Source organism: Nuphar pumila, chromosome 15 (assembly GCF_984573655.1).
Source record: "Nuphar pumila chromosome 15, dmNupPumi1.hap1.1, whole genome shotgun sequence".
NCBI classification, from domain to species: domain Eukaryota; kingdom Viridiplantae; phylum Streptophyta; class Magnoliopsida; order Nymphaeales; family Nymphaeaceae; genus Nuphar; species Nuphar pumila.
Window position 1 is genome coordinate 80868658 of NC_143263.1, and position 23235 is coordinate 80891892.

The 23235-nt window shown below is 35.7% G+C and overlaps 1 protein-coding gene across 3 annotated transcripts in view; it reads left to right on the plus strand.

Moving 5' to 3' along the window:
* LOC149815743 (CDP-diacylglycerol--serine O-phosphatidyltransferase 1-like) overlaps positions 1-23235 on the plus strand; it is a 54174-nt gene that overhangs the window by 16081 nt on the left and 14858 nt on the right. For 2 of the 3 annotated variants that reach the window (XM_089988909.1, XM_089988910.1), the window contains exons 3-9: positions 6022-6087; positions 6458-6517; positions 11818-11908; positions 15707-15761; positions 15886-15965; positions 16118-16234; positions 16337-16421. In XM_089988909.1, coding sequence (XP_089845035.1) covers positions 6022-6087; positions 6458-6517; positions 11818-11908; positions 15707-15761; positions 15886-15965; positions 16118-16234; positions 16337-16421 — 554 coding nt within the window. The remainder of the gene's footprint in view (positions 1-6021; positions 6088-6457; positions 6518-11817; positions 11909-15706; positions 15762-15885; positions 15966-16117; positions 16235-16336; positions 16422-23235) is intronic. The other variant, XM_089988911.1, reaches the window with a different exon arrangement.

The window sequence follows — 23235 nt, forward strand, 5'->3', positions numbered from 1 at the left end:
TCTAGGAGAGTCAATGAAGCATGGTTCTTTCTTAAGGGTATGTATACCCAAAAAGATCTAGCTAGACAAATTTTTTAAAAAAAAGCAAAAAAATTTTTAGTCAAGAAAAAATTAGATTTACTAGACAAGCGGATATGAGTGTCCGTGATTATTTTAGTGCTCTAACCCTTCTTTGGGATGAGCTTGCTCTTCTTGAACCTAAATGGGTAGCTCCGGAAGACATTGAGTTAAGAAGAGAACAAATTGAAAAGGCGCATTTCTTTCAATTTCTACACGGCCTTAGGCCGGAATTTGAGCAAGTTCGGACATCTCTTCTTCATAGAAGCAAAGCCCTACCTATTGAAGATGCGTTTGCCGAAGTATGCCAAGCGGAAACTCGTCTTGGCATAAGCCTCAAGAATGATGAAATTTTGGCCGTCACTAGGCCGGGAACAAATGTAAAAGTATATAAACCTCCACACTTTGCCAAAAATAATGGGTATAGAAAGGGTGTGATTTGTCACTATTATAATGAACTGGGGCATATTAAACCGGTTTGTCCAAAGCTTAAAGGAAAGGTGGTCGCGGTTGGAGAAAGTTTTCCAAAGAAAGAAGAAGATGTCAATGGAGGAGATACTAAAGAGACTCTTAGCCATATTTCGGAAGTCCTCCAACATCTTTTCAAAGCATCTTCAACATCAACTTCAGGAGCCGCCATAGCTTATTCGTCATCACCTCCAGGTATATGGATACTGGACTCCGGTGCTTCTTTTCATATGACATCCCATAAAAACTCTCTTTCTAATGTTTTTTCCGACCCCATATCTTCTTATGTTTCAACGGCTGATGAAACATCTTAAAAAATTGAAAGTATTAGAACACTTGATTTGAAACCCGCTCAATTTTTTTTTGTTCATAAAGTAAGAGTTGTTCCAAAAGTTAACTTAAAACTTTTTTCGGTTTCTCAAATCACCGATCATGGTTGCCAAGTCTCTTTTTCACCCAAAGATTGCACCGTGCAGGATCTCCAGTCAAGAAAGCTGATTGGGCAAGGCCATAAGAGGGGCGATCTTTATTTTATGAATTTTTTGAATCTTCCATCCAAGTCATTTAATTTTGTAAATGTCAAAAGTATTAAAGTTTGACATAAGAGACTTGGTCATCCAAACTTTTTAAAGATGTCTCTTTTCTCTTTTTGGACAATACTTGTAAAGACAAACACATGACTTGTAAAGATTGCATATTTGGGAAATCTAAAACTATTTTATATCCTCAAAGAAATTATGTTCCCACACGGCCATTTGAACTTGTTCATTCTGATGTATGGGGTCCCTCTCCTATTGTATCTAAAAGAGGTTTTTCATAAAAATCAATTTTTAGGAAACCTATCCATTCTTAGATTTGATTCGGGAGGAGAATATATGTCCAATGAATTTCAAAACTATTTAAAAGAAAATGAAATTTGTCACCAACGTTCTTGTCCAAACACTCCACAACAAAATGGTCTTGCAGAAATAAAGCATAGACACATATTAGAAACAACAAGAACTCTATTAATTTCCAAAAATATTTCAAAATCTTTTTGGGCCGAAGTTGTTCTAACTTCGGCATATCTAATTAATAGAACATCCTCATCCTCGTTGAAAAATCTTTCTTCATTTGAAAAACTTTACAATATGTCTCCCGACTATAAAAGACTAAGAATTTTTGGATGTAAGTGTTTTGTTATAACTAACAAGAACGATAAGCTTTCTTCAAGAGCAATTGAATGCATCTTCTTAGGATATGGTGGAAAACAAAAAGGTTACCGATGTTTTGACTTAGTAAATAGCAAACTTTATATTTCAAAAGATGTCACTTTTCTAGAAGAAGAAAATGGTTTTTCGCATAACCAAAATGAAAATGATGATTATTCCTTTCTATTTGACTTGTTATCTCAAGAAAAATGCTTAGATAATCATGTTGAAACTATTGAACCTTTTGAAACTCTTGTTGATGATCATGTTGATTCTCTAAACAATGAACAACATGAAAATGTAAATGAAAACATATCAAGTCATACTCAAGTTTATACTAGAAGAAATGAAAATAATCATCCTAGTGCCCTTCAAAAATTCTCTCAAAATGCATCATTAAAAGAATCCTCTCAAAGAAGATCAAATCGTATTTCTAAAATACATAATAGATTTGTATCTTATGATTTTTTTTCTCCGAATTTTTGAGCTTGCTTATTAGCTATTCATTATTTTCATGAATCATCTCATTATAATGATGCCAAACAATATGTCCATTGGAATGAAGCAATGAAACTTGAACTTAATGCACTTAAAAAGGCACAAACTTGGAAAATTGTTGATCCCCCTACTGGCAAGAAACTCATTGGATGCAGATGAGTCTTTAAAGTAAAAACTAAAAGTGATGGTTCCTTAGAAAGGTTTAAGGCTCAGTTAATAGCCAAAGGATATACCCAAGAGTATGGGGTGGATTATGATAAGACTTTTGCCCCTGTTGCTCGAATGACTAGTGTTCGAGCCCTTATTGCAATAACTTCTATTAAAAAATGGGTCATTTTCAACTTTATGTTAAGAATGCCTTTTTAAATGGAGACCTTGATGAAGAAGTTTATATGAAACCACCTCTTGACATGAATTTGAATAGTAAAATTTTAAAATTAAAAAAGGCATTATATGGCCTTAAGCAAGCTCCTAAAACTTGGTATGACAAATTTAGTCATGTACGAATCAATTTGGGATTCACTTCTTGTTATACTGACACTGCTCTCTTTATTAAGATAACAGGTGATTCCATTGTTATCCTACTTCTGTATATTGATGATATGATTATCACTTGAAGTGACAAAAAGTGAGTAAATGATGTCAAATCTATGTTAAAGAAAACTTTTGATATGTCTAACTTGAGTTTTTGAGATATTTTTTAGGTATTAAAGTGGCATATTCTCCTCGATGATACATACTATCTTAGATGAAACTAGCAGCAGACATCTGTACCAAGTCGGGAGTTTCAGATGAAAAGAAAGTTGAAACTCCTGAAGTTATTAATGCAAAGTTGAGACTTGAGGATGATGTCCTACTTAAGGATCCTACCCCCTATCGACAATTGATTCGATCTCTTTCTTACTTATCCATCACTCGTCCGGATATAGCTCATGCGATTCATGCTGTAAGTCAGTTTCAACATGCTCCTACTATAATTCATATGGCGGCCGTGATGCGAATTGTTAGATACATCAAGAACACCATTTCCAAAGGACTTTTCTTATCATCTTCTTCATCTCTTGAATTAACTGTTTTTACTGATGCAGACTGGGGAGGAAATCCCAATGATCGAATCTCAACCACTGGTTTTTGCATTTTTTTAGGTGAATCTCTTATATCGTGGAGATGTAAGAAACAACAAAAAGTTTCACTATCATCCACTGAGGCTGAATATCGCGCCATGGCGATGACAACTATGAAAATTGTATGGCTTAGAAGTCTCCTCTGTGATATAGGTGTTCTCATTTCCTCTTCCACCAAGATATGTTGTGACAATAAAAGTGTAATTTACATCGCAAGTAACCACACCTTCCACGAGCGTACCAAGCATATTGAAATGGGCTGCCACTATGTGCGCGATGAATTTCTCAGAGGAACCATCACTTTGCCATATGTTACTTCAGAATATCAGCTGACTGACTTCTTCACCAAAGCGCTTCCAACTCCGCGATTTATGTTTCTTCTTGGCAAACTTTCGGTCTTCTCCGCGTAAAGTTTGAGGAGGGGTGTTAAAATATGTACATATATACATATACTTATATATATATACATTTGTATATATATATAAGTATATGTATATATATATATATATATATATTTATTTATATATACTTATATCTTTTTTCTCTATGTACCCAAAAACCTGATAGGGGTATTTTGGTAATTTCTTTGTACCTTTTATTTTTAGGTTTTTCTTTCTTGTATTTCTTTTCCTTTTTTTCTTTTATTTTTAATAATGTAAAAGGACCACATGGGGCTCCACCCATCTAGTCGTTGGGGCCCCAACGGTCATTAATGTGACCGTTGTGGCTCCCAACGACTAGAAGGGAGACCCATGTGGTCTCCTCACTCCTCTTCTTTTTCCTCTATGAATAAGAGGGCTCACCCTCTTATATTGTAAGGCTTTTCAGCCCTTTTAAGTTCTTTCTTCAATAACATTCTTTGCCTTTTAGGCACTTTACCCCTTAGTGGGTTATTTGTGCACTTTACGTGCTTGTGTTCTTGGCTCTTTGTTTGAATTCTTTGGATTATTGATGCTTCCGCTATTTTCATTACAATACATAGGTCGATGTTGCATCTCAGCAAGGCAAAAATCTCATGATATGATAAATTTTTTGATAAACATGGGAAAATATCAAACGATCTCAAGTTTTAAAAATATAAAACACAAAAATAGAGAAAAGAAAAGAATGCACTTTAGTAGATTTTTTTGCAAACATTGTAATGATAAAGTAGATTTTTTTAATATAAAAAAGATAAAGAATAAAAAATTTATATTTTGTTTTGAAAAAGAATAATAAATAAGTTTGGTAAATATAGTGGTACATTCTGTTATGTTATGATAACATCACAATAATAATACTATATTTCATAATTATTTGCAATTTTCTTATTTTTCTATATTTTGAGTATGAATTCTCTTATTCTGTATCCTTTTATGTTTAAAAAGTTTGTTCTACCTTTTCTTTACATTTTATAATTTGAAATATGTTCTACCTTTTAAGCACGTTTTTTATTCAAAATTGTGTGTGTGTGTGTGTGTGAGAGAGAGAGAGAGAGAGAGAGAGAGAGAGAGAGATTTTCAAAATATTAGTGATATTTGTCAGTGATTTCAGAAGACCAGTTATATTTGTGACAGTTGATATTGTTGTCACTCTATGTATAAATTGTGATATATAAAAATATCACTATATCCCATTTCAGAAAAAGACTATATTCAGCTAGCTGCATTGTATTTGGAGACTATTGTTGCATATAGTTGGAAGCAGATGCGAGAACACAGGTTTATATTTGGAGACTTGTGTTACATATAGCTGGAAGGAAATTCCAAAGCACATTGATGCTATTGTTGCTACCAATGCCATCGTTCATTGCATGGTTTTGATTGTGATATGATATATGGTATGTTTGGCTGGATTGTCATAGGAAACATTTTTTTTTTTCAGGACAATGTCATTGTGTTATTGAATGCTCTGTATGTAAGTATGTTTTTTGGTTGCATAGTTCTCTGGTTTGGTCTTAATGTCTGTCCCTCTATACTTAATTCTTAAATCTATTTCCTTTGCTCATTTACACATAAAAATTCACGTTCAAATTGGAGGGAGAAGAAACATTTAGTATTTTATCAGTGTTATGACAGAATGCACAAGGATAAAAACATATTTGGACTTGAACTGATAGAATTGGAAGAAAACCTGAATTGCATCAATATGCTTCTGATTGAAAAGACATTTGAGTACCTATTGTTTTATATGGTGATTAAGGACCATAAAGTTGCGATCCTGCTCGCCTACACGGTTGTTTACAATTTCCTTTATTACTGCTCTACTAAGAAGATTCTTAAATCAAACTGCCATGAAGATGTGGTTGCATGTTGTTGGATGTATTAAATCTAAGATTCAAAATTAAGGCCCTGTTTGGAAACTAGTAGCTGGTGTAGGAAGTGCCATTTGAGGAAGTGGGAACTGCCAAATCCTGGATTTGGCAGCTGCCACCTCTTGGAGGTGGTAGCTATGGATTCCAATCTTTAGTGTAAATACAAAAGTTAGAGGACCTCACTTCCCATCCCAAATGCATAAACACCCATCCCAGCTACCAGTTTCCAAACGACCACCACCAGGTAGTTTGACTAAGTTTTTGCCAAATGCATTAACTCCTATCCCAGCTCCTAGTTTCCAAACAGGGCCTAAGTGATATTCATATTAACTGACTATTTTGGAAGATTTTAGTAATATCTGTTTATTTTGGATATCCACCTTTTTCACAGCTGGTCCAGTGGAGTTCTTGATCCAGAGAAGGATTCAGTCCATGATGTTACCACATGTGTGAAAAGGTATCCTGTCTGCTTTATTTTATGTTTAAATATATCTTTAATGCAATTTACCTTGCTTTGAGGTACAAAAACATTAAAAAAAGGCTTACCTTTTTTTATTGAGGATTTTTTTTTGAGAAAAAAAAGGCTTATCAACTTGCACTTGAAGCATGCTTTAAATGTTTTGGTTGCAATTCTATAAATTCAATCCAAGTATCTAACTGGATTCAGTGTGATCTTCAATACTAATAGTTATACATGGAACATATCCTTTTTTAATATAGGTCTTATTTACAAACCATTACTTTTTTTTGTGGATGGTCTTCTGATGGTTTTTTTGCATGTCCTTGAGTGGTGATTTAACATGTTTGTATATTCCATGGTTCCTCAGGGGGGTCTGGGCAATGATTGCTGTCTTCGTTGTCTACTGTTTACTTCAAGCACCTTCAACGTATGTCTTGATTATGTCTCTACTTTTCTTTTTATATAGCTTTCATAATATTTCTTTTTTATCTCACTAAGAATCGTGTTGAAGTTATTTGTGCTGATTGAAATGTGGATATCAAAATTTGGTTCCGGTTCATGATAATACACTACTTAAGATCACTGTAGATTTATCTATGTTATTGTTGTGTAGGTGGGTTTTGTCACATATCCATCACCGATTATTGAATAGACATATAAGTACCGAGACTACTTGTCCCATGTAAACTTTTAAAATTTAAATATCATATGATATAGTTAAGTCCATGGCATAATCACTCTTCTTTAAGAACATTCCCAGCACACTAGTTTCTTCAAAGAGTTTCAAAGGATAGATATAATATACAAGAGATACCAGGATACTAGAGTAAAAAGATCTGGACATCCTAAGTCTCAAGAGATTCTCTAGAAAATTTCCTTCTTGAAATCACCTTTGATAAAATTGAACGCTAAAAGAACTGACCACATTACATTAAGGTAATATTAAGTATTATAATTATGGCCTAACTCTATCGCAATACAAACTTGTATTGCGATACGACTGTGTATCGTTTCTGTATCGATTGTATCTGTTAAAATATGCATATTTGCATATATGTATGTATATATATATAATGTATGTATACATTCTATATATATATATATATATATATTTATCATTGTAATAGTTAAATACCTAATAGGGATATTTTAGTCTTTTCACAACCTTGTAATAAGTTGTACTCTTTAGGGGTACAACAGTCCTTTATATTACTTTTAGGGGCACTTTAGATTTTTATTAATTTTGTAATTTATTCTTTTTATCAAGGGCATTATAGTACTTATAATGTTCTTGAAATAGAGTTGTTGACTATATTTCAAGTTGTTGGAAAGTGCTCCCAACAGCTATATTTCTAGCCATTGGGAGCACTTCCCAATGGCTCTTCTTTGCTTCCTTTTGTGTTTAATTAGGGGGTGTAACCCCTCTTGTATGTAATGCTTGTTTAAGCATATTTGTTATATAAATTTTATATTTTTTATGGTGTTCTTGGCCCCTAAGTGGCCCATGTGTACGTGCTTGTGTGATTGACTCATAAGTGGTCTTTGTGTTATTTGAGAATGTATTCTTGTAAGCCCATAAAAGATACTCTTGTTATATTTCTTGTTTCGTTACATAGTATCAAAGTCATTGGATCTTTTGGATTGTGGCTAGTACGTGAAGATCAAGAGGACCATGAGTGGAGCTTGGTTTGTTGGTTCACTGCCTTGGAAAGTGCACCATCAAACCTCTACTTATTTCTTGTTAGCTTCTTCTTGTCTTTTCTTTTTGCTCTTGTTCTCTCTCTCTCCATTCCTACGAGACTCAATGATACAAACTGTAACATGGGCATCCATAGTAAAAATACAAAATATGGGAAAAGGGTCTATGTGGCTTAGTTGATCGTACCGAAAGAGAACCCAAACTTATGCTCACCAAGATTGAGAATGGCAAGTAGTACTTCAAGGAGATGAAATGTCTAAGGTTGTTGGGTAGTACGAGAAAAGATGGAAAGAACGTAGGATGGGCCATTCAAAAATTATTGGATGTCTCATCAATAGTGTTGACATAAAGAAGCGCTCAAGTTTGGCAAAACTTGATATATGTATTGTCTAAAGGACATAGTTCATGAATGTAATATGCAAAATAAAGTTAGAACCATGTCCTAAGGAGAAATGAGCATTAGGGAATACTATAATGCTATTTCTCTTCTTTGGAATAAATTGGCTCTTTTAGAGCCTAAGTGGCATTGCCCCCAAGATGTAGAAACTCTATGAAAATCAAATTAAAATGGAACACTTCTACCAATTTGTAAATGGGCTTAGACTCAAATTTAAAGGGACCAAATCGGCTCTTCTTCATGGAGGAGGCGTTCCTACCATAGTTGAAACTTTTGAGAAATTAATTATGGAGGAAAATAGACTAAGGAAACCTCTTCCACTAAAGATGAAGAATCGGTTCTTGCTATGTCAAGGCCCAAAAACTACTCAAGGGCTTATATGCCTCCTCACTTTGGGAGAAACAATGATTATGGGAGAAGCTTCAATGAGTATGGGAGAAACCCCAATGATTATGAGAGAAGTTCAAATGATCATGGAAGAAAAAACTATAAATACAAGAAGAGTGGCAAATTAATGTCATTTTTGTTATGAACCAGGGTGTTTTTTTAAACCACGGGTTTTACAGTCGTATTATGCCTTGTGTCGACTAAATGATGCTTCATCCTAGAAATGCCTCAATGAATCTGTCTCTTACAATAGTTGCACCGTCTCAACATCCTATTTTCTTCATAAATAGGTGTACAATGATCCCATGTCGGGTGTCTTGATGCAGTCATGCCCTAAATATGTTGAATCAAACCCTCTAGGGTTTGGATTTAAGGTTAGAGGGCAAAAAAATGTGTATGATGGAAATAGGCGGATTTAGGGTAAATCACACTACTATGGTTCAGTTTTGAGAGTTAGAAACCAAAACATAAGTGTGTAGGATGAAAATGAGGGGTTTTAGGCTAAAAGAGGGGGCTTTAAGGTTCTATTTTGAGGGTTAGAAGCCAAAAAAAAAGGTTGGACAGGACGGAAATTGGTGAGATTTGAGGCAAATCACTCTTTTAGGGATCAAATCTAGCAAAAGCCTTAATTTTTAGGGTGAATTTGATCTCAAAATAGGGTGGATAGGCTTAAAAAAGAGGTTTGAGGAGTGAGAACTTGCAAAATCAGGGTCAAAATGACCCTTGGAGGCTAAAAAATCCCCCCATAAGTGGCCGGTTGCTACTCTTTTGGCATCGAAAAAGTTTAAAAAAAGGGGTCAACTCGTATGATACGAGGTGTATCGTATGATACGAGGTGTATCGTATGATATGGTATTACAAGTTGTATCGTATTGGTACCAAATACGAAATGGACCTTATGTCGTATCGGTTCCCCCACTGATACTATGATATAGTGTCTCATATTGTATGATATGATACGATACTGAATCACTGATAACATTGTGGCCAACACCGACTAACTTGGATGTCCTTAGCTGTGGAAATGTTAGAGGTTGGAAAAACATTCAACCAGAGACTGCAATCCCTTCCACTTATCATGCCAAAACTGTAATTGGCAGCCATTTCCCAATTTGATATCCAGCAAATCGATGAATTTGTGGAGGTCCTTCAGCCAAAATTGTAACTGATAACTAGGTATCTGATTGAGTGTGTTTCTGCACGTAGTTCAGATCATGCTTTCAACCATAATTAAGTCTTAGACAACAAGAGGAGATATGAAGATGGATCATCAGAAGAATTCAGTTATTTAGTTATGTTGAGAGTACACAATTTAAAGTTTTATTTTAAGCTTTGCTTAATTTTTTCACATACAACTAAACCCATCAATTGGGTACATTTAAATTTGATTTGAATCTATTTAGCCTGAATCTGGACCTGTAGAACAGATTGATTTTGTTAATTAATTATTAGAAAAGGTTGGACTTCTTCTTTATTGACCGTTATTTGCCCTAGGTCTACCTTTAAAATGAAACCTCGAGTTGCATAAGGGGAAGGTGTCTGGGTTATCAGGTGTGGGTGTAAATGTGCAAGGTCTGGAACTGTTTACAGTTCTACAATGTCTAACACGTTATAGGATGGATGCTTTGCCGACATGCTTTCCATTGAGGTCTGCTGTGGGACAGATAGCACCTTTTTGGCTCCATGACTGCTAGGAACAACCGCAATTTTTTGAAGCTGCTGTATGGTCACATTGTATGCCCAGATGGACCATACCCATACAAAACTTTTTCACCTGGCCTAGACTTGAGGCTATATTCCAGTCATTAGCCTAGTGGATCTTAGGCTAGTTCTTGTCTAGGCCCCCTAGTGCCTCACCATGTGGAAACCACAGAAGTTATGGATTTTGAACAGTGATTTTTTAAATATTTCTCACTGCTATTTGAGTGATAAACATTGTATTGGGTTCTTTTTCCACTCACTATTTTGTTAGATAAACTAGGTGAAATTTTGATAGAAATGCAGTTTAGCATGAAGGTTGAATGATTGATAAACTTTTACATGGATACATCAACAAAATTGTGATCTATGTCACATGGATACTCCATTTTGCCCCCCTGTATCATATCCCCTTATATACTAAACATATTGAAAACTTGATAAAAATGGCCATGTCCCCGTATCTGCAGCCGTATTCATGTGACATAGAATGTGATGTAACACTAAGGTATAGATAATGGTTTGTTGTATATTTTCTGAACTTCACAGATTTTTGCATGTGAGTTATTGTTCTTATGTGCATAGTTATGGACTTTTGTCATGTTAAAAGTGTAATGTACTGTGGTGCACTAGTGTCTTCCATGGTTGTTTGAGTATTATTATTTGTGCTATGATAAAACAAAGAATCAACTGAAATCATGAGAATTATGATCACAATTTAAAATTAGCTTTTAAATTAAATTTTAATACTTTTGCTAATTTAGTTGTCCAGAAAGAGGCTCACATCAGATACATAAGGCCAGGACAGAGAAAACTTATCGCCTAGTCCATGCTTTTTGCTTTTTTGAAAGTAAAACTAATAAAGACTTGAAGCTTTCTGTAAGATTGCAGCTATATGCCTAGTGATGGCGTTAATGCAAGCATCAACCTAGGCTTTAATTAAAGTTTTTTAGTCAACTTGAAAGTTTCTAGTAAAGCAGGAAGGTGCAAATAAAAAAAAAAGACAGAAACCACTAACACCCACCCTCACGCACACATGGAGCAAATAGTTTAAGAACCCAGTTGTCCTGGTTCTTAAAATTCTTCAAATAATTTGAGGTGACTTGTCTCAGTTAATGCCATGACACCATGGCATTTTATTATAACTTAATTACATATCATTTCTCAAAAGATTCCTTACATTTTTAAAGTGAGAATAATAAATGCGAGTGATAGTTCTAACAGTATTGAAATACCTTTGGTGGTGTCTTGTAAGGCACCAACATGGTACTTCCAGCATTTTCTTTTTGCACAGAGAATGCTTGTTGAAATTTTTTAATGTCCCTTAAAAAGGTGATTGTGTAACCCGAGAAACAAGCACACTGATGCACAAACACATATATCAGATTGATAATTCTCATCAAGCTGCTAAATGACATTAAGTCATGCAGTGTATAATCATTATGTGCAAATGTTGCGCTTTTAATTTTTGTCAACCGAAAGATGCCAAAGATGGACAGTTAAATGAATTTCCTGATACAGTTTTTGTTCTATTGTTTTTCAACAGAATACTAATTAGGCCACATCCAGCTATCTGGCGGTTGGTACATGGAATGGCAGTTGTTTATCTTGTGGCCCTCACCTTTTTACTGTTTCAGGTTGCTTCCTTTCTGTGACATTGTTTGATAGCTTGGTCTCTGTCCTCAGTTTGTTGTAGTCCATATTTCGGTACTATTAAAGATATCATAACTGTAAACTTTGGTAAACTACTATCTTTCCTTTATGCTGTGTATATTGCTTCAAGATTCTATGTTTCATGACTAAATTCTGTGATGATTGGGAATACACATGGCCACTTGAATTCTTGGTACTTACGCAGGCAGTAGTACCAATTGAGCTATGTGAGATGAAACAACTCAAGTAGCAGAACCAGGTATTTTCATGTAGAAGGGCTTCATGGGGAGGGGGAAGGCCGTCTGATGGTTAATAGAATGTTATTTCTGGTGGTAGCCTTTTCATAAAAGAAAAGGTGGATTAGAGTCAGAATCTGGAAATGAAAGTTTGGGGAATATGAGATCTAAAGAGAAAGTGCTTTATATTTTTCAGATTTAGGCTTATGTAAATGGCATGCCACTTGTACCCATTTGAATTTGCATGTTAGCTGCACCCTATACTATGTCACAGGGATTCGGCTAGCAGGGTGCCGCACCCGCGTCGATGCGACTCGACGCGGGTGCGGGTGCGGCACCGGGTGCGGTCAACCCGATCCTGGGTGCGTTGACCGCACCCATGATCATTTAGGTCCATTTTTTTTTGGATTTTTTTTTAAAAAAAATTTGCCCTATGAAATGGGCTGCAAAATTTTAAAAAAAAAATTCTGCTGACAGCAGCTGTCTGTCAGGGCTGCGAATTTTTTTAAAAAAAAATTCTGCTGACAGCAGCTGTCTGTCAGCTGCTGTCAGCAGAAAAACCAGCGTCGGGGAACCCCCGACCCCCTTGCCCCTGCCGCACCCCCGCACCCGGGTTTTTTGGAAGTGCCGAATCCCCGCACCCGCACCCATGTGACATAGACCCTATATGTAGATGATCTTAGCTTGAATGTAGCCCCGTGTTGTGAAAAGCGTTGAGGCGTAGCGAGGCGCTCCACCAAAAACTGAGGCGAGGCGTAAAGCGTAAGCCTCAAATATTTTTTTTGAAAACTTCAAAAAAAACATCTAAAAATAAAAATAAATAAAGAAATGCTTTATTGATGAAATAACAACCAATAAGAAATAGAAATCTCAAATAAGTACTAAAAAATGTGAGATTAACATATAAAAGTAACTTAAAACTGATTACATAACTGAAAAATATATGAGATTTATCTTTTGTAACCAATATGGCTTAAACACACATTCCTCGATATTGCCCCTCAAACTTCTGATGTTCATATAATGAGGAATTGCAAGGCAGAAAGAAATGATGTAATGTGAGGCTTTTTAAAAGTGTCAATGAACCTTAGGGATGTCATGAAAGGCATGGTGATGTATTCACAATTTATTGTCTATCGAAGCATGCATTATGTATTATTTTTCAGTTGTTTATTAAGACAAAACTAGTTGCTGTTTAAGTAGCATCTCATTGCCACACTTCATCAAGTTAGGATCAGAGATTGAACACCGATATCAGAAGACAACCAAATGAACTCCTACTAACTGGCAAGTAGTTCTATAGAGCTTTTTGGTTGGAATATAGTTTTCTTTTTACTTCACCAGGATATGAAAAAACTATCTCACAGAAAGGCACTAACTTGTGGTGGAAAAGTACCCACTCTTCTCCTTTTCATGCTGTCAGTATCAGAAATGCTCATGGAGCTCAAAGTGGGATTTAATGGAAGAAATAAGTTGTGTGCATCCTTTTGTATGATGGGTGGTACACATACTGCAAAAATATGTAACATCCTGAAATTGGATAGAGCTACGAACTGTGTTAAGAACAATTATCCACTCCTCTTCTCAGTAAACTTGCCAGACTTATTGAACTCATTGCACAGTGCTGAAAGTTCTGAAAAAATGCCTAACTGGACCACATGCCACAGGATGCACCATTGCCCAAAAGTAATATTTTCTGGTCTTCTCTATCCACAAGTTTCACAAGTCTCATTTTCTTAAATGAAACCTCACTCAAAACTCGTAAACAATTTGATCCCTCCCCCAAAAGAAAATGAGAAAAAGCAGTAGACTGCGTGTGAGAGAGGTAAGAGTACCTGTGTGAGAAAAATATGAGAGAGAGGGAGAGTATGTGTGTGAGAGAGAGACTGCGCATGAGAGACGAGAGAGAGTCTGCATGAGAGAAAGAGAGTCTGCGTGAAAACATAAAATATTAGGGTTTGTTTAAACTTTAAACCCTATTTTTTGGTCAAATGAGGGCTTTGACCCTCATTTAACCAAAAGCCCCAGGCATACACGCCTCAGTTTGAGGCGTGCCTCGCCTCGAGGTGTGCGCCTCAAGGCGTATGAGGCGCACGCCTCGAAGGTTTTGCGCTTTATATATGCGCCTCAAGGCATAAAGCCCCTCGCCTTGAGGCGAGGCGCGCTTTTTGCGCCTTGAGGCGCGCTTTTTGCGCCTTGAGGCGCGTTTTTAATAACACTGATGTAGCCATTAGTTTCCTTTACAAAGTTCCATGACCTAATCCAGGAATATCCTTTGACTTTCTTCTCGCTATGTAACTCTTGATACACATCTAGAACTATCAACTTGTGATCTCTGTTTGACATTGTGTTTTTTCTTTTTTTTTCTATATGTAGAATGTTATCAATTTGTGACACATTTGATTCAATCTTGAATACTGTATGATGCTACCTCTTTTACGTAAGTATATAATATTTATTTTAGCTATGACAAATGTGCTCCTTATCTCAATGTGAAAAATCATTACTTAAACTTCACTAGCCTAATTTTCCGCCAAATTTATGCCCTGCATGTACCATCTCCTGGCTACTTATTGCCTTATTACACTTTTCCCATCTAGGTCTCCACTGAGTGAGTGTATTTCTTCACGCGTATATCTTGTACCAACTCTTCCACTAAGCAGCAAAAGTCCTCTCTGACCCTTTCACTTAATCTTTATTGAGGTGTACAGTTTTTAATTACAATATATAATCTTAGTACTTATCTATCCTAGCTTTTTCGTGCATACCACAGATCATCTATGTTGTTTTTCTAATGGTACTTTTTTTCTGAGAATTGTGGTCATTGCTGAAGTACAGATCCTAGATTTCTATTTTGTAGAGGGGTATTTTCGATGTGCTTAGTTTAACTCAATGCAACACGGACTCTTCTAACAAAGCACCGCACCCTCGCAGTCACACCCATCTGGGTGCGACACTTGGACACAACTTCTTTTGTGTCAGGTGAAGTCAACCACACTGAGGTCCATTGTTGTCCAAAACTAGATTCAGTTAACCCTAACCAAGTCCTGTTTTATCTATATTATATATATAAATACATAAATGCACACACATACACGTATATATATATACCTCCGCACCAGTGTGGTGTTATTTTTTTATTGATGAGGAATAGCAATTGTAGATTGTTAATTTGATTTATTGCATGAATTTATGCATGATGAATTGATGATATGATAATTGTTTTTATTTCATTAGTGTTAACTTAAAACTGTTAAAATTTCTCTCTCTCTCTCTCTCTCTATATATATATATATATATATATATATATATATACCCTCCCCGCACCCAAGTTTTTTTAAAGTGCCGTATCGCCGCATCCGCACCCACACCTATGTGACATAGGTTTAACTTCTTTGTTGTGTTTTCCTGCGAAGTCTAAGTTTTCCAATGTGAAGCCGCTATAAGTTTTTTCATCTGAAAGCTTATGTTGTCTAAAGATTCTTTATATAGTCAGTCTTGCCCATTATAATGTCTTTTTTCTCTAAAAATGAATTGCCTTTTCAGAAACGTGATGGTGCTAGGCAATACATGAAATTTCTCCATCCTGACCTTGGTGTTGGTAAACTACTTCTCTAATATTGCAACACATTTTGATATACCATATTCCATTTGTTAAAAATTTGTAAAAATTGCTGGCGTTGTGCAAATGGTATGAACTAAAGTATTCCTATTAATATTTACAGAACTTCCTGAGCGCTCATATGGTGCTGATTGTCGTATTTATATATCAGATAACCCAACAAGCAGGTTTAAAAATGTTTATGTATGGTGTCTCCGTTGACCATCTTATCCATTGTTTTTATTTTTCTTGGTTTAGTCATCTCTTTCTTTTTCTTCCCTATAATTATTCAATAACACTGCAAAAATTAAGTCTTGTTTTGCAGTCCACTGATTTCAATTATTAGTTCATTTTAGGAAACATTGTTTGATGAGTTTGTGCTCGCCCATATCTTTGGATGGTGGGGCAAGGCAATAATGATCCGCAATCAACCCCTTTTATGGGTTCTATCAATTGGCTTTGAAATGATGGAGGTATTTCTTTTTAACATCATTGAAATTGGCCATTTCTGTAACTCGAGAAATTTTTTTATATTGCTCAAATCATATTTCAACAACTTCGTGTTTTCATTGCAGCTTACATTTCGACACATGTTGCCTAACTTCAACGAATGTTGGTGGGATAGTATTATATTGGACATACTAATCTGCAATTGGTTTGGTTAGTCCTCAGAACTTTTTTTTGTTTTCTTGGGTACATGAAGCTTGCATGAATGCACTTCTTATTTTCTTTAATCCGAGTAAGGAACAAATGATGAAATGGAGCACCAGTGATAGCGATTAGATGTTGGATGTTTTAACATGCAATAAATGCATGACTATATGATTCAGCTTTGGGTCACGTCCCTATTCATGCTCTTTGGAGAAACGTTCTCCTTAGGACACAGATTAACGATGCCTCATAGTTTTCCTTACTTTCTTACTCGTTCCTGTTTTTTTTTTGGTTTATCATGTTTGCAAATATTTTCTCATAATCGTGCATCTATATTTTCGGGTAGGGTTCTGTATGAACAAATGTTTCCAATCAAAACAATAGAATCCCAGTAATTTGTCATTGAGGTACTCTTCTTTCTCTGTGAAAGTCAATGTGCATTTAATCTTGGTTGTGCTCATCATTGCCAGAGTCATGGGCTGTGGCACACTAAATCCTTTGTGGACTTTGGAGGCCTGGTTAGCTGGGGTACATTTTCCCTACATAGAGAACTTGTTAGCTGCTATTTAGGTCGTACTAAAGGGTCTATTGTAAACCTGTTTGTACTGTAGTCTCGCGTTTTAACTTGTTAGCCACTATTTAGGTCGTACTAAATGATATATTGTTAACCTTTTTGCATGGTATACTTTTTTAGATATTTATCGTGGGGAAACCTCGGTTCAGGTGGGGTCCAGGAGAGTTTGATGCTCTGCCATATGGCCCACCCTAAAGCCCCTTGGCCACCTCCCTTGCCCACCAGGGAGCCTGCTGCTTTGGATATAAGGCAAGGGCTGCATAACTCGGGTATTAAACTCATAATGTCTTTCAACTTGAATGCCTTAAGCTGATCCACCTAGCCAGATGTGGTGGAGCCCTTGTGGACATTTGTACCGTAATCTACTGAAAATGTATGAATAGGTGAAATCACACTGGATGATATGTACGAATGTTCACACCAAAGGTGTGTGTGTGTGTGATATTTGGTCATGTCATTAGTACTTTACCATCTAGTAGACCTTACTGTGTCCGGTTCTGTTATCACCTATTCAAACCTTAACACGTTTTGTTTGCTTTTTTTTTTTGGTATGCTTTGTTAATCAAGCCTTGTAGATATGATCTACACATTGTATAGTAAGAAAAATATTTTAGATCATGCTATTTGATGTGTGAACATGTCCTCCAAGTGCTTCAAAAATCACTAGCATACAATGCTCCAAAATTTCATGATTGAAAAAGTCAGGGTTTAAAGTTGAAATGACAAACTAAATTGTGAATCTTGGTTGGCGACTGTGTTGAATGCATCTACTTATGAATACATGTAAGTAATTGCATTGTAGATATATTCTTTGAAGGGCAGCTATGTAAATAATAAATGACCTATTTGTATGCTTACGTCTAGGTTACTTATAGAATACTGTGAACTTATTAGAGCCATCATGTTTAATATCTAAATGTTTTACTTTTTACTGCCTCAAGCTTTTCCTAATAAACAAGTTATGTTTTACCAAAAGAAAAGTCTGAGATCCTCCATGATGTTTTCTGTTGAATCAATTAAGCTATAATAGAATGTGCGAATATTTCTGTAAATTTCTCTATTACCTTCTCTTTTATTTGTGAATTTCCTGAAAATTCCTTGTAGAATCAATTGAGTATCTCTCTGTAATGAAAACCCAAATACAAGAACAATCGCAATGCTCATAAGAGCACACAATGTAGGGCAAAAGCATGAAGCCACAAAGGCAAAATACAAGCCTGTAATGGGAAAATACAAGGCCACAAAGCACACTTCACAATAGCTCACAAAAATACACAAGAGAGCACTCAAAATATAAAAAACAATATTTTATTCACTTAGAAAATCCTTAAGAGCAGCATGCCTTCAGTATGGGAAAGATCCCATTTATATACAACAAAGGAGAGGCAAGAGGGTTGTTGGGCTAGTCCCAACCGCTAGATAAAATTAAAATAGAAAAGACAAAATAGAAAAGATAAAAATAGAAAACCCCTAACGGGCAGGGCCTATTACATGGTAAAATGACAAAAATGCCCTGGGCATGACCTATTACATTAATATTAAAATAAATATATATATTAATATTAATACCAGTGTTATTAAAAACGCGCCTCAAGGCGCAAAAAGCGCTCCTCGCCTCAAGGCGAGGGCCTTTGTGCCTTGAGGCGCAGATATGAAGCGCAATACCCATGAGGCGTGCGCCTCATAGGCCTTGAGACGCATGCCTTGAGGCGAGGCGCGCCTCGGACTGAGGCGTACACGCCTCTTTTTGCTGTAGTTCATGCACAGAAAATGCATTCAACTATTCTAATTTATTCTTTTTGTTTTCAGTTAATGTGGAAAACCATAAGCCCCTTAGTAAAGGTGCTGCATCGCGCAAATTTATACCCTCCCGCAACCACGCACCCCAATTTTTTTAAAGTGCCACAACCACGCACCCACACCTATGTGACATAGATGATCAACATGGGAACCTGTGGAATTTCTGTTTAGGTCTGTCGACATGGGCTAGGTGACATGTTGACAGGCCTAAAAGAATGAGATAGCTGGATTGTAAAGTAGCACTATCACAACAAAGAGTCTCATGTTCAAGACCTGAGAGGCTAACCCCAGCCTGCATATCATAAAAAAAAGGAAAATTAAAAAGAAAGGGCTGGATGACATTTTGCCTTCCTTCAATGGCTTTTGGATTATCAGCTTTTAACAGTGTGAAGGACTTTGTTCATTTTAGAGCCTCTGCTACTTAAGGGCATAGTCACCAATCAGTCATGATGATGATTGTGGAGTGCCACAACTCTTCTGCTTCTGATGAGCCTTTTGACATGATTGACCTCAATCACCTTGGTTGAGGTGCTATTGTTGATCTTGTAGCATGTTTATGCTAAACTTTAACATTTAAGTTAAGGGGATACATAACCTACTGACTAAGATATAATTTTTGAGCTAGTCATGATATCACTATCAATGTTCAGTGAGTCGATTAGATGAGATAACTCAAGCACACCTATTTTCCATGAGAAAAGCTTAGCAATTGTGGATAGAGATAAAAAATGGAAAAGTCAGGAAATAGAATAGAAATAGGCTGTCTTTCATGCCAAACTATGGAAAATAGAAAAAAGATAATAGATAGAAATAATATGAAATTGAGAAAAAGATGTTAAATCAGAAATCTAGGAAGGGGAAATATCACAATGTTTCATGATAATATCATTGCATGCTTCAAATTTTCATTATTTTGAAAAAATGATGACAAAATACTTTAATAATGTTTCATGAAAATATTGCTAAAACATTGTGATAGTTTGAAAATATTGGAGATATGTGTGTTGTATTTTCAAGCTTATGAAGAAAAATCCTAAGGCTTAAAGTTTTATTTTTGATGAACTCACTATTCTTGTTTGGGCTTAAATATTGGAGATATGTGTGTTGTATTTTCAAGCTTATGAAGAAAAATCCTAAGGCTTAAAGTTTTATTTTTGATGAACTCAGTCACTATTATTTTTTATGAACTCACTATTTTTTGAGATTTTTTATTTCCTGTTGGTTGTTGCTTCATCAATAAAAGATTTTTTTATTTATTTATAATTTTAGATATTTTTTATAATTTTTTTAAGTTAAAAAAAAAAAACTTTGAGGCTTATGCTTTACACCTCGAGGCTTACGCCTCGCCTCAAATTTTGGTGGAGCGCCTCGCTACGCCTCAACGCTTTTCACAACACTGATTAATACATATACATGTCATGTATATATATATATATTGATATTAATATATGCATACTAATCATGAAACTTAACACTCCCCCTCAAACTTATAACCGAAAGTTTGCTGAGAAAAAATGAAACGAGGTGAAGGTAGGGCCTTAGTGAAGAAATCTGTCAGTTAACACTCAAAAGTCACATAGGGCAACTCAATTGTTCCTCTCAAGTACTCGTCTCTTACATGGCGGCAATCCATGTATATATGCTTTGTTCATTCATGGAAGGTGTGGTTGCTTGCAATATAGATAACACTTTTGTTGTCGCAACATATTTTCGAAGGGCTAAAGATTACAACTCCTATATCTTTGAGAAGACTTCTTAACCATGTTAAGATTTATATAGTTTGTGCATATATATAGTTAATTATATATACACATATATGTATATAAATATATATATATATATATATATTTCTTAGAATGTATTTTTAGGTAATTTGTATTTTTATTTTGTTGAAGGGCATTTAGGTCATTGGACCATATAGTCATTGGGGCCTCCCAAGAGCGTTGGGAGCTCCCCAAGAGCTATATTGACCTCTTCTCTTCTTTGTCTCTTGTACAAATATGGGACATCTTGTCCCCTTTGTGTTATGTTTTTTTAGAGCATTGGTTATGAATAAAATATTTAGTTTTTAAGTTTTTTTGTGAGGGCTCTCTCTTTGGCCCTTAGTGACCCTTGTGTTTGTGCCCATTGTGAGTTGTATTTTTGCCTCTTGTGAGGTGTATGGGCCCTTATTCTACTTCATTACATGGTATCAGAGCCTTAGGCTCTTGATTCTTGTTCTAACGCCCCAAAATTTAACCCAAATTTTTGAGGATTTTTTTTTATAATAGCAAAAAGATTCAAATTAACCAGGTTAAACATTTCAGGCATATCACAAGAATCATCAAAACAACTAACACTCATTTTATTTCTAATAAAAGTTTAAAACATAATATCAGAGTTTAGAATATCTGAATGACATAATTACAATAACCAAATTGGAATTTAACATCCCAGGAACACAATAGATCATATATCCTGATCCGCACATCATCTTGTAACCGTTCTTTATCTTTTACTCTTGTCCTGAAAAATAGTAAAATAATTTGTGTCAGACTACAACTAGTCTGCGTAGGAGAATACTATGATTTTGCAGATATACTATGTAACAAGTATGAATGTAATTGACTAGTCATTAACAATAAAGTATGATACTAAGCATGACATAATTGAACAAGTAACAAGGTAATTGATCCATTGCATAGCACAAGCTAACTAGCATAACATGAATAATCGCATGACCAAATAACTAATCACAGATTTAAGTACAAAGCTTGCAATCCTTTGTCTGACTGATATACACAAGAAGTTCAATTTAATATTTCTCTTGAATTATCCCGCGAGTACTCGCAGGCCAAGACAACTATAACAGAAGAGAACATTCATGAGTTTATTATGCACTGGTGTTTTATTAACCCGAATGTCTAACTGAAACTGAAATCCTAATGGAGCGGTTGAATGACCGAGAGAACCTTCTAAAGGCCCAAACAACAGGATGCATCCCTAACTTCTGCAGAAGAACGTGGAGCTACTGCGTAGGACAAAATTGGTAGTCCAGGTCCTTCAATTCCGAGAACTGGGGGACCAACGAGCCATTGTCACTCGAAGCAAGAAGCACATGTTCCCGGAGTTGTATATCACCTACCCTCTCCAAGGTAAACTCGAATCTGAGTGGGTTGTTGTCTTATTAATTTGTATTTCCCGATGTGTCAGAGTTTTCCCCTATCTGAACCCAGTAGCTCAAAGACACTGAAATTCTCCTAAATTTTGAATCATACCACCGGAGTAGTAGATCTCTAACCCTTCGTACCTTAAGTAGGTATGTTAACCAAAACTTTAACCACTTAATTGTGCAGACCCACCCAGAGTGCTCTGGTACCTTTAAACCGTCAAGCATGATTGCTTCGGTACCTTTAAACCAGTCAGGCAAAAAATATTCATATATGTTTAAATTTACATATGTATTCATTTTATAATTTCGAGTACTAGTGTGTGACCCTCAATACTCTGACTTGACACTTATGTCCCTACAGTCAACTGACTCGCAAGCTCGGTTAAGAGATCAACTCTTTTCTCAATGGTAAGTTGCCACAACCTACCATTAGGTTTTACACTTGCAACGTCCCAACTCCTGGTGACGTGCGCTGGCAGTTCTTGCCAAATAAGCGAAACCCCAGTTACTTCCCTTAAAGCATCATAGTGAGCACGTACTTAATTGTTTTTGTGTAACCCTCAAGTTTGTGAAGAAAACCGTATTACAACCTTGCTTCATTCATATTTAGGATTTCAGCAACTACATGTATGTTTCTGTGCACTATCACGTACAATCAAATAGGTCATAATCTGAGCGCGTAAGTGCGGCAATATACAACCAGACACACACACACACACACACACACACACACACACACACATATATATATATATATATATAGAATATATCCAGAGATAATTATATACATGCTGGTCATGAAACAAAATATAACCAGAAACATCTACTCATATGCTGAGCATGAAGTAACATATAACCAGAAACAAATATATACATGCTGGTGATGAAATAAAGTATAAGCAGAACATCTACATATACTGGTCATGAAGTAACATATAACCGGAAACATATGTATACATATTGGTCATGAAATAAAGTATAGCCAGAAACATCTACTAATATGCTGGGCATGAAGTAGCATATAACCAGAAACAAACATATACATGCTGGTCATGAAATAAAGTATAACCAGAACATTTACATATGCTGGTCATGAAGTAGCATATAACCAGAAACATATGTATACATGCTGGTCATGAAATAGAGCATAACCAGAACATCTAGTCATATGCTGGGCATGAAGTAACATATAACCAGAAACACATGTATACATGCTGGTCAAGAAATAAAGTATAGCCAGAACATCTACTAATATGCTGGGCATGAAATAATGTATAACCAGAGTAACATTATAAAAT